Source organism: Elephantulus edwardii, unplaced genomic scaffold, assembly GCF_000299155.1.
Source record: "Elephantulus edwardii isolate Elephantulus edwardi_28Jun2011 unplaced genomic scaffold, EleEdw1.0 scaffold00022, whole genome shotgun sequence".
Classification (NCBI taxonomy): domain Eukaryota; kingdom Metazoa; phylum Chordata; class Mammalia; order Macroscelidea; family Macroscelididae; genus Elephantulus; species Elephantulus edwardii.
In genome coordinates, this window is record NW_006399772.1 from 1084070 (window position 1) to 1096379 (window position 12310).

Sequence of the window (12310 nt, forward strand, 5' to 3'; positions counted from 1 at the left end):
GGTAGGGTGGAGGGACAGCGCAGAAGGGGAATGCCCCCTATGAAGTGGATTGATTCAGTGATTGGGGTAATCGGGATGGATGTGTTAGAGACGGTGCAATTGGCACAAGACAGAGCAGAGTTTAGGGCTGTTGTACATAGGGTTGCTATGAGTCTCAAGCGACTCGACGGCACCCAACAACAACAACAACATTAACTGTACCATTTTATTGTTCCACAGTTGGTGTATGAGAATTCTAATCCCTTCACATCTCAGTACCATTCACTATTTTCTGTCTTGTGAAACTTTGCTATTGTTGCTGGAGTAAGATGTCTCTTTGTTGTTTTGAATTGCATCTCTAATAGATCTCTAGGACATTTTTTTTACTCACTATCTTTCTTTTGTATCGTTAGCCTTCATTATATTTTTAAGCTGTGATCATCCAGTAATGATACTGAGTTAATATTGTTAAAAATGTGAATAATTTCATAAGCACAAGGTATACACATAGACTTTCACATTATAGTTATTGATTTATTAGGCTTATCTCAACACAAAGTAACTTCATAACAAATCTCAGTAGCAACTGTATTTAAATGAACTATTATTGAAGAGGAGGTTTTTCAGTAAGTGTTCCTATAAGATTGCTGATGAAAAGGAATGTGGAGCCATTGTGCTCTCTTCTCACTTGTGTTTTTTTACTATTTCAGAACTTCGGGAAACGAGGACCTCTGAATATTTCAGCCTCTCTCACCACCCATTAGACTACAGGATCTTATTAATGGATGAAGATCAAGACCGGATATATGTGGGCAGCAAAGATCACATTCTTTCCTTGAATATTAACAATATAAGTCAAGAGCCTTTGAGTGTAAGTTTATCATTTTTATGAGTGTAATGTTGATCTTGTAGATAATATTTTTCTTTAAATATTTCACTTTAAATGAGAAGCAATATATAGCTTATTGGGTCAAAAATAGGAAAAAAATGTCCACATTTTATTAGGGCTTATTTCATGCTCTGAAAAGATAGTAAGCCCAGTTCTCCCTGTCTAGTTTCATAGTTTCTAAAGATCTAAAACCTGTGATTCATGAGCAGAGAATTGCTTCATATGCTTATAAACTAGTTGCTGTTAAGTAAATTTCATCTCATGGTGATGCCATGCATATCATAGTATAATTGTATTACATAGAGTTTTCAGTGGTTCATCTTTCAGAAGTAGATTGTCACCCTTTCTTCCATAACATCTATAGGTGGATCCAAACCTCTGATATTTTTAAACATGTTAGCTGTTTGCACCACCCAGTGATTGTATATAAAGAAATACAGATACATGTATGTATGTATATATGAATAAATATGTCTTATGTGATATACATTTTATATATATATATATAGTATTCTAGCTCATGACTACACTTGGGCTTCAGTGTCAGAGGAGATCTATAAACCATTAGGTTTTTTCTAGTGTTTAACTCTTCAGAAGTAGATTGAGTGGCCTTTGCTCCCAGCCACCTCTGAATGACCTTGAATCTTCAAACTTTTGGTTAGTCTGGTAAACCATTTGCACCATACTGGGAGTCTATGCGTGTGTATAGAAAGAGAAGCATAGAGAAGAAAAAAAAAAGAGAGAGAGGGAGGGAGGGAGGAATGGAGGAAGGAAGGTAGGTTGGAAAGGAAAGCAAATTGTTAAATTCAATGCTGTGTTAACAAGTGTGACCTGTATTGGTCATGCTATTAAACGACAAGAAATTAAAATGAGTTTTCTTGAAGGAGAGAAATAAGTCAGTTGATTTTCAATTTATTACATCAGAGACTTCTGCATTTACCATTTTAACAGTGAACAACAGACTGCCCCCAAAAAAAGAATCATTACTGCCACACATGGCACGGGCAGAAAGTGAGTTAGAAGGCTAGCACCATGTTAGTTAGAGGTGATTTCTTGGTTATCATCTATTTTTTTAATTGTTATTAAATTTTAATAGTTTTAATGAACATTTACAGAAATTTTGGGTTTTCATTCATTCATTGTTTCACTGTATTCTCTACCCTCCTCCCCAGTTCGTTCTTCTTCCCCCCACCCCCCGAATGTCTGTTTTAGTTGTCCAATTGCCACAGTGCTTGTCAAAGCCAGTTCTGATGGTTATAATCTATTTTAGTGATTAGTATCACTGGATCTGTTTCAAGAAAATCTGACTAGTCGGACTGTGTGACCAAAAATTATATTAAACAGGGATATCCATATAAATATAAATGTCCTATGACGTAAACAATTGGGAAAAGTATGCTGCCAGTCAAAATATAAGAACAGCATATGTAGTCCATATTTATATTCATGATTACATTATTTTTGTCATTAGTTAATCACATATATTGTTTTAAAGACTTGTTAGACAATTGATGGAAGATGACAATAGTTATAATAAACAAAATACCAATTAACTTATGTTCATGTTCATAAGGCTAAAGAAGAAAGAATTTTGTAAATACAAGTATAGCTAGACCTCAAAAGAAATCTGTTAGCAGTAAGTGAAGAGCACTGAGCTGTCATATATCCGGGTGAAATTATACAGCCTTTATTTTCCTTTCTGAGCAGGTTTTCTGGCCAGCATCTACAATCAAAGTTGAAGAGTGCAAAATGGCTGGCAAGGATCCCACAGTGAGTGTTTGAAAGAAAAGGGGGGAAAAATACAACTTAAATATTTAGTGTTTAAGTCAGTGTGTCTTGAGTGCAGCCAAGAGTGAAAGGGTGTTGGTGTTTTAATTCCTCTTCTGGCCACATGGTAAAAATGTAAATGCAGAAAGACTGGAACTCACACACCATCTGCAACTTTGGAATTCCTGACCCAGTAAAAATCTCCCCGCCTTGCTTTCATTATTGTGCGCTGACACTTTTCATGATGGATTTCAGTAATAACCCCTGCTCCAAGTGGATCCAACCTGCAGAATTCTCAGCAGGCTTCTGAAATTATGATAATGAAAATGTCTGGAGCTGCTCCCAGATACCATGTGCGTTTCTCCAAAGAAAGATGCTCTGCAAATCAGTAGTGGCTAGCCTGCACATTCCAGAACCATAACTCACCTCCAGTGAACAGAACCACTGTTTATTTAAAATGCTCATAAAAAAACACAATCACAGCGGATAGGAGTATCCATTAACATACAGAAAGGCACGATTTGTATTTGTGTAGGTGGGATTAAATGCAGTGAATCAAGGAAGAAATAAATTTAATTTCTTCAAATGACTTGCTGAGCCAATACATTAAATTTTTCTTGAATATTATAAAAGAAATATATAGAACCCATATTTAATACTCATACATAATTTCATATTTATAATTAAGTACATATATGTCATTTTACCTCAAATGATGAAAAGATTTATGTAACTGAATGAACTACAAAATATTCTACTCCTTCACAAATAATTTTATAAAGAGATTCATTTACTCAACAAATATCTACCCTGTCTCTTATGCCCACCCTTAAACACATACAGGATGAGGTCTAAGGTTACAGCATCACAGCTTTAATTTAATAACACAAGTGTTGGCCCAGCTATGCAATAGAGGCAAGAAACCTTCACTGTAGGAATGAAGGCTTAATTCTGAGCCTTCATGCTTCTGAAGGTCTTCAAGGTAGCTCAAACAGAGAAGAAGACTACTCTTTAGGGAAGATAGAAGTATGTAGATGAAACTATTATTTTTATTAACTCTGAAAAACCCAATGCATGGTGGGATCAGGAAAGCCCCTGGAGTATATAACCTTGGGGTCTTATTTTGGGGTAGTCTTGATAAAAGAGACTATCAGGGCTCAGCTTCTAATCTCACTTTTTCATTTTGATTTTTCACCTTCAAGGATGCATGTTAAAAATTGGGAAGAAGAATGTAGAGGGGGGTATTTGCCATCCAAGAGGCATGTTGGACCAAAATCTAGAGGGGAAAAAAAATAACATGAAAATGTGGAAGAAGCAGAAGAGTATATTACAATTGCCTTCTAAGGAACGAATAATAGCATGAAGTATAATATAGCAGAAAAGACTCCCCCCATGAAGATATCATTTCCATAATTATGCATGAATTGAACTATTTTCTTTCATTCTCAAATGTAGATTTTTCCCATTGATGTGTATCCCATTATGTCTTGCCTTTTGCCACAGTAATATCCTGTGGCTATAATTATTGGATTTGATGGTCTTTTGTTCAAAAAGATTTGCATTTCATATCCGTAGAAACTGCTACAGGGATAATGTGTAGGATTTAAATACCATTGTACATTCTCTTTCCAAAAATTGCTATTGACTTGCTGGAGAATCTTAGCCAAGTCATTTGGCTTCTTACTCCCTTTGGCGAAATAGAAATACTCTTGTCATTTGCCTTATGATAATGAAAGGTCACTAGACATAGTTTCCAATGCATGCTTACATTTTTCTCATAATTCTGTCACATTCTAATATCATCCATGGATATCCTTAATATCTGCCAAGAATTGTCTACAAAGCGAAAAGCTAGCTCTCTTCTAGGTGTTGTTAGATCTCAGCTGAACAGGTTTTGTTTGTCCACTCAACATTTTGGGAGCTAGGCAAAAAAAAAAAGAAAAGAAAAAAATAACCAGACTACTTCTTTCAAATACATGTTCTCTCGAGGCAGTGGCAGAGAGTGTCTGAGAAATCTGTCTCACTTCTTCAGTGTGAGATACTTGCAGAGTAAGTGCCCTTTACATAATCTCCAGGAAAATGGCCAGTGATAGAAAACTGATAGGAGGTAGATATTTAGCAGTTCTGCATGACAACTTTGTTAATTATCTAATGCTGCTGTAACAGAATGACTGCAAATGTGTAGCTATAACAAAAAAGAAGTACATTTCCTCACAGTTTAGGAGACTAAAAGTCAGAATTAAAGTTGCCAGTTCTGGGGAGAAGGCTTTCTCACTTTCTGGGTTCTAGATAAAGGCCTTATCTTTTCTCTTTTTTTCTGTTACTCAGTCATTCAAGATCTTGATAAGGCCTTGCTTAAACCTTTCCACACCTCTGCTTGCATCTCTGTGCTTAATCAGCTCTGTTTATTATCTTCAAAACCATTGGCTTAGAATATATTCTACCTTGATATAACTATGTTTGCATGGTAAAGGAACTTTATTCCCAAATGGAGTGGCATCAACAAATACAGAGATTAGGGTATACACCATCTATTTTTTTTAAACACACAATTCAGTCTGTAACAACACATCTTAGTCTTTTTATTAAACCAACTATTTAAAATCTTCTAATTCATTAATAGATTTTGTCTAACTAGTATTTCATTGATAAAAAATAGCAACTGAAATTATTTTAGTTATTGTCAAAATATATGCATAAATAAGATGAAGTTTTTACCTTAAAAGATTTTAAAGTGTGAAAAACAATGTATGCAAACTTTGTAAGTGAACAAGTATAAAATTTTAAATAATAGTTTTGACAATATTAGAAGGTTAGTGACACTTGTATGCAATTATTATCAAATGATGGTCACCAACAGTAAATGGAACAGGAGAGCACTATTCTAAGGGCTTTGTCTTAATCCTCTTAATGCTACAGGATGGACATTATTATCATCATTCACATTTTTACGATGAAGAAATGGAACCACTAAGAGGGTCAGAAGTTTGCATGTGAACCCAGAGGTAGGCAGGTCGAGTCCACTAGGCTGCTCCACTGAGGGGTAAAGAGAAACTATCTCCCCCCATGTGAATTACAGCTTCTGAAAACCTGCTAGAGGTCTACCTATGAGTGGATTTCAGCTCAACTACATTGAGTTTGAGGTTTTCTTGAGACACTGGCTTTCCTCTTGCACTACAATTAAAGGGCACTTATACTGTAAATGTCTCACATATATCAAGTAAAATAGATTTCTCAGAAATCACTTCAGTAGAGAGAACTGGTATTCACAAGAATTGGCTTGACTTTTATTTCTCAGAACAGAATGATAATTGGCAAGAAGAAGAAAACTTTTCCTATTGAAGCTTTTTTTTTAAAAAAAAGATAATTGTTTATTTTTTTTCATTTTTATTTTTATTTATTTTTTTTATTTCAATGAACATCTACAGAGATTTTGGAATTCCATTCATTCATTGTTGCACTTTTCTCCCCGTTCGCTCCTCTCCTTGAAATGCAAAAGAAAAACTCCTTCATTGGTACACAATCCCCCCTGCGCACCCCCCACCCCAAACTGCACCCCAAATATAATCCACTCTGCAACCCTCATTCTGTACTCTAATGATAAACATAACATCCTAAAATATAATACTTTTAAACTACTCTCTCCCTCATAGACTTCAATGCAATAAACGTAATTTATCAAGTTTTCCTCAGGCTTACCCCCACCCCGATGTCAGCCTCATTCTACAAAGTAGCATTTGTCCCTCTATGACTGAGATATTTCACTCAGCATCATGTCCTCCAGTGTCACCCATTTTGAATAATATTGCATGAGTTCCTTGTTTTTCAGTGCAGCGTAGTATTCCATTGTGTGAATATGCCACAGCTTCCTACTGAAGCTTTTAAAAGTGTGTCATTTAAAGCCTTCCAAAAGCTGTGCTGCTGGCTAAAAGACTGCGCCTCCTGGTGGTTCTAGTTCACCAGCCACTCCATGGGAGAAAGTTGGACAATCCCTTCCTGTGTGATTTATAGCCTCCAAAAACTCACTGAAAGGTCATCTGTGAGTTGGTTCCAGCTTAAACAGCTATGGCTTTGAAATTTTTGTATAGCAACTGGTAGAACTTAAAGATATCCTTGAATGATACTAGAATCTGAGACCACTATGGGAAAATAGAGCTGATAATAGATTCCATGTTAAAATTTCTCTTTATTTCAAAAACATGGAAATCTAAATAAACTAGGTGTTTTTCCTCTGATATTCTTTGGTACATGTTTCATGTGAATATAGTCTCTCTACATTACCTCATTACCTTTTTAGCCAAGGAAATAGCTCCTTATCCTTTCAGGTCACAGTACAGGTGTCATTTCTCTGGAGAGTTGTCCCTTCTCCTGGAGGGACTCCTGGCGCCCACTTCCTCTTTGTACACCTTGAACACTGTAGCACCTATTTCAGTTTCATAGCATTTTCAATTCTAACTCTCCCTTTGATGATTGTAAACTCTTCGGCATTGTTTTCACCAGGGCTCAGATCTGTATGTTGCACATAACCGAAACCTGCTACCACCTACCATGGACCCCAGCCCCCCCTTGACTGGGTTTCCAAGACTGTAATTATTTATGGGAGGAGGCCACTCAGCTTTCTCCCTCAGAGCAGATCATGAACTCAAACCACCATCCTTTTGGTTAGAAGCACCACGTATAACTGTCTATGCCATCAGGGCTCCTTACACTGTACACTAGAAAAGTTCAAACTCCCCTTTGGAGGGGAAGTCAAACTCCTTGATCCCTAAGTTGGTTGTGACTCGTAACTGAACCTCCACTGAGGTCCAAGATTGTAAATCACGTGGAAGGTGATTTCTCATCTTCTTTCCACAGAACTGCTGCTGGATTTGAACCTCCAAAGCAGCATGGAATTTAGGCCAGTGAAACACCTCTCTACAGACTGCCACACCAGAGCCCCACACTGTACATACTTGGTTGGTGTTGAGTACTATCCAGTTTGAACCTGCCGACAGCTGACCTCTCTCTCGTGGGTTTTCAGAAACTGCAAATCACTGGGGAAGAGATTGCCCATCTTTCTCCGTTGGGACAGCTGGTAGATCCAAAGTGCATGCTTTCGAGTTGGCAGCACAAGTCCTTAGAACTAGGCCAGTAGAGCTTCCTATAAGAACTTAATTCACTTTCCTGACTGAATGAAACAGATCTAAATGAAAGCACCTGGAATTAACGTCTAAGAATCTGTTCCATATGTCTGTCAGAGGCTGGCGGGTAGGGGTAGGAAAGGGAGGATGAAGCTTATTAATAGTTTTAGATTAATAATGTTTATAACAAATCATTATGCAAAAATGTTAAAAGTACCTTTGGATTAAATTATCATTTTTCTGCTTTCAAGCATTCTGTTAATCAGCTTTCATTAAGTAAACCATTTGTGACCATTAAAACATTAGTGACCATTAAAATCTGTATTAATGTAATAATTGAAATAATAAAGATTCAAGTGTCATTTACATTTACAGATAATTACATAAAGTTTCCAATATGACTTTTTTCAGTAATTGAAAAAATAAAGGTTTAAGCATCATTTAAATTTAAATTTACAGCTAATTCTATGAAGTTTTAATGAACATTATTGAAAAAGAAAAATTTAATCTATGAGAACATAATAGAATTTCAAATTTTATTCTATGTAATTATCATAATACTATAACTACATTAGTCTTATAAAAAATTCATTATAATAGGAGTAGAGCTAATTTTCTGCATCAAAGAAAGATATGTAACCTACTTCCCATTCCATTTCTGATGCCTCTTTTATTTCTATATGCCAGTGCTTATTCATATTAAAATCAATTCAAGTCTCTGTAAATTTTTATTAAAATTAACAATAATAATTTAAAGAAAGAAAAAAGAATTGAGAACACAGTAAAGTATTGTTACAATGGCAGGATTGTAATCAATGTTATGAAATATAACATATATTAATTATTGAATAGAAAACCAGCTGCTCTGTAAACTTCCATTCAAATAACAATAAAATCTTAAATAAGAAAAAATAAGTTGAGATTGAACAATAGCACGTCCTTTCCAGTGTATTTCCAAGTTGTTGTTGTGGTGTACCACTGAGTCGAAATCAACCCACGGCTGAGCTACCAGCAGGTTTTCAGAGGCAGTAAATTTCACTGGAGGAGATTGACCATCTTTCTCCTGAGGAGCAGCTGTTGGTTTCGAACTGCATGCGTACCTTTGTGTTGGCAGCTCAATTCCTTACCTCAAAGCCACCAGAGCTCCGTTGTATTCAAGTACAGAGAGTTTAATGAATATGCCATCCAACACTCTAAAAATAATTGGAAAAATTAGCAGGAATATATTTCTATATGTTGTTGTTAGGTACCTGCAAGTCAGAATTAACTGAAGGCTGACCTTCCAGTGGATTTTTCAGAGGCAGTAAATTGCATGTGAGAAGATCGCTGCTCTTTCTTCCTTTGAGCAGCTGATGAATTAGAACTGTGTGCTTTTGTGTTGGCAGTATAGCTTCTTATCTAAGAAGATAATATCTTGTGTAAGATATCAGAGCTACCAGATAGAGATATACTGAGTTGAGTTTTGAATCATAGTTCATAGAGAGCACTGATGGCATAGTGGTAAGGAGTTGAACTGCAGACTCAAAGGCAGACAGTGCAAATCCACCAGCTGCTTCATGGGGGAAGAATGGGCAGTCTCCTCTCGTAATATTTACTGCCTCTGAAACTGGCTGGAGAGTCAGCTGTGGGTTGATTCTGATTCGATTGACAGTACTTACCAACAACAAAAAGTCCACAAGGAATTGCATTGCAAACTTGAAGATCACAACTCTCTGGCGATTAGAATCCATGGATGAGCTGTCAGCTACCATGGAATTTATAGTCCTGGAAACTAATTGAAGGAACACTTATGAGTGAGTTCTAACTAGGGAGTTGTGCTGATAGCACAAAGTTGTACCTTATGGTTAGAATCCATTAGCCTAGTGACTCTATGGAAGAATGATGAGCGGACTCCTCCTTATATATAATTTACCACTTATGAAAACTTACTGAATGGGCAGCTCTGAGTAGCCATTAGTTCAATAATCCTAAAGACTCTTTATGCCCCCATTTCCTTACCTGTAAAATATGCATCCTTGAAGTACATACTTTAGCAGGGTAATAGAATTAACTGGTATCCAAAGAGTACTTTGAAGTATATCGCATACAGTAAATGCTATTTAAATAGTACATAAAATACTTATACTATCCAAAGACAATAAAAGGAGCCATGGTAACTTTGTGGGGTTAAGTGTTGGACTGCTCACCATAAGGTTGGCAGTTTAAACCAGTCAGCCTCCTCTAATAGAGAAAAAGAAGGTAGTCTGTTACTTGGAAGATTTGCACTGTCAAAAACCCTGTATCTTATTTCAAAAACCTCTAGTTGATTTGGTTTAGACTCGTAGTGATCATTCTTCAGGCTTCTGAGGCTATACATGGAAAGAGACAGCTCATTTTTATCCCTATGAGCCACTGGTAGATTTTAACTACTAGAGATGTGCAAAAAGATCAGGAGCCCTATGGGAAGGGCCATGTCTGACCTTTACCAGCTTCACAAAGGGAACTGTCCCTGTTAACAGCATTAATAACACAAAACTAATTCTCATGAGGTCAGATATGTCCCCCATGCTCCTGTACTTCTTTCTACTCATTTCAATACAAATCTTACAGCTTTACTCTGCCCAAAATCTGATGCAGTAGCTCACAGAACCATGTTAGGGAAGTCAAAGTGTGTTTTAATGAAGTTTAGTAGCAGCATATTGTCAGGATGATTCTTGAAATGTGCTCACAGGCACCTTACCCTTGAGACTCATGGTTTTAGGCTAGATACCAGGTTCTCAGTCCTGCCAATATTGCCACCCCCCCTAGTTGTCTAACAAACCAGTGATGTAGCAGTCCAAGATGCCATCTCACGTTCTCAGCTCTGGCTGCTATAGCTGTTGTTCCTGTAGGCCCTCTTGCTTGCTTTTTTCCTGGCAGTGAGATTTCTTCTCTTCTTTGATGGTGGTGGGGAGGTCTCATTCTTTTGCTGCTGGTGGCAAGAATCTGCACTGCAATCTAGAAGGCACACTGTTTGAGGCCAGCAGTGGCTCCACAAGAAAAGGATGCACAGTCTGCTCCTGTATGATTAACTGCCTCTGAAAACCAACTGGACGGTTAGCTATGGGTTCGTTCCAACTCTGCGGTACACAACAACAGCAACAACAACAATTCCCTTGTATTGATGAAATTAGCCAATCTCCTTGTGGATTGGTAAATAGCCATTTCCTTGAGGATAGGATAATACCCCATTCACATATTTCTGCCCATCTATCTACATGACAAAGAGAGATGCTGCAACTTTAAAATGACTTTGAGTGGAACACAATGATGTTTGTTGTTATGTGCCATCGAGTCATTTGCAATTCACAGCAACCCAAGGTATAACAGCCCTAAACCCTGCTCTATTCTGAGCCCACTGACCATATTGTTTCTAACACACCCAATCTCATCATGGGTCTTCCTCTCTTGCACTGTCCTGCCACCGTCCCAAGCATGATGGCCCTCTCCAAGGACTGGCCACCCTTGTAACATGTCCAAAATATGTCAGATGAAGCTTCAGAATCCTTACCTCCAAGGAGAATCCTGGTTTCACCCTCTCCAGGTAGAACCTGTTTGTTCTTCTATCAGCTCATGGTATATTAAATACTCTTCTTTAGAACCATAGCTCAAAGGCATTGATTTTCCTTCTTTCATCCCTAGTCACTGTCCAGGTTTCTCACACATAGCACATAATTGTGGAGACCATGGCCTGGATGGTGTTTAAGAAAGTCATATTGAAAGGTAAACTCCATGGCAGTGTTTGGGTTATTGGGTTATCAACACAACTTGCTTTATTGAGGACTATATTATTAGAGTATCTCATATACATAGCAAGATAGATAGATAGATAGATAGATTGATAGATAGATAGATAGCCAGCCAGCCAGCCAGCCAGACTGGTGGTGGTGGTATTGTTGTCATGTGCTGTCAAGTTAGAATCAACTTATAGTTGACTCTCTCCTGTGGAGCAACTGGTGAATTTGAACTGTGTACCTTTGGTTTGGCAGTACTGCTCCTTACCCATTAGGACATATAAGTTAGAAATGGTTCAATGGCACACAACATTTGTGTATATGTCTTTAAAAAACATGAGTATATTTTAAATAATGCCTTATTTATTGCCAAGTAAGGGGGGGGGGAACCCTTGAAGACAATTCAGTGTTTGTATTTATTCTGAAGTCTCTACCACTAGTTTTCATTCTCTCCCAAGTCTGTTTACACATTTCTACTATACTCAGGACTTATATGAAATCCTCTACAGGATGAATGTTCTATCTACTTTGCAGAGTTTGTTCTGTAAACTGTAGTACACATTAGAATGCTAAGATTTCATACTTAGCACATATGCGACATATTGTGTGTTTCTTATGTCAAATACTATCACAAAATTTTATTTGTTTATTCTTCCCAGAAAATGTTACCATTGCCATTCAGCAAATAAAATCAAATCTGTAGAATGATGAGACTAGCAATTGTCTTAAGGACAAACAATGACCTAGGTCAAGTAGCTCTAATATTTGTACGTTCTACAGTCTGTCTGCAAACTGCAGCATAA

General features: G+C 37.1%; 1 protein-coding gene across 1 annotated transcript in view; it reads left to right on the top strand.

The window, feature by feature from the left end:
* Positions 1 to 12310, top strand: part of LOC102844284 (semaphorin-3C-like) — a 218720-nt gene that overhangs the window by 117570 nt on the left and 88840 nt on the right. Inside the window, exons 3-4 of the mRNA XM_006882593.1 lie at positions 690 to 850; positions 2576 to 2638. Of these exons, the coding sequence (XP_006882655.1) occupies positions 690 to 850; positions 2576 to 2638 (224 nt within the window). The remainder of the gene's footprint in view (positions 1 to 689; positions 851 to 2575; positions 2639 to 12310) is intronic.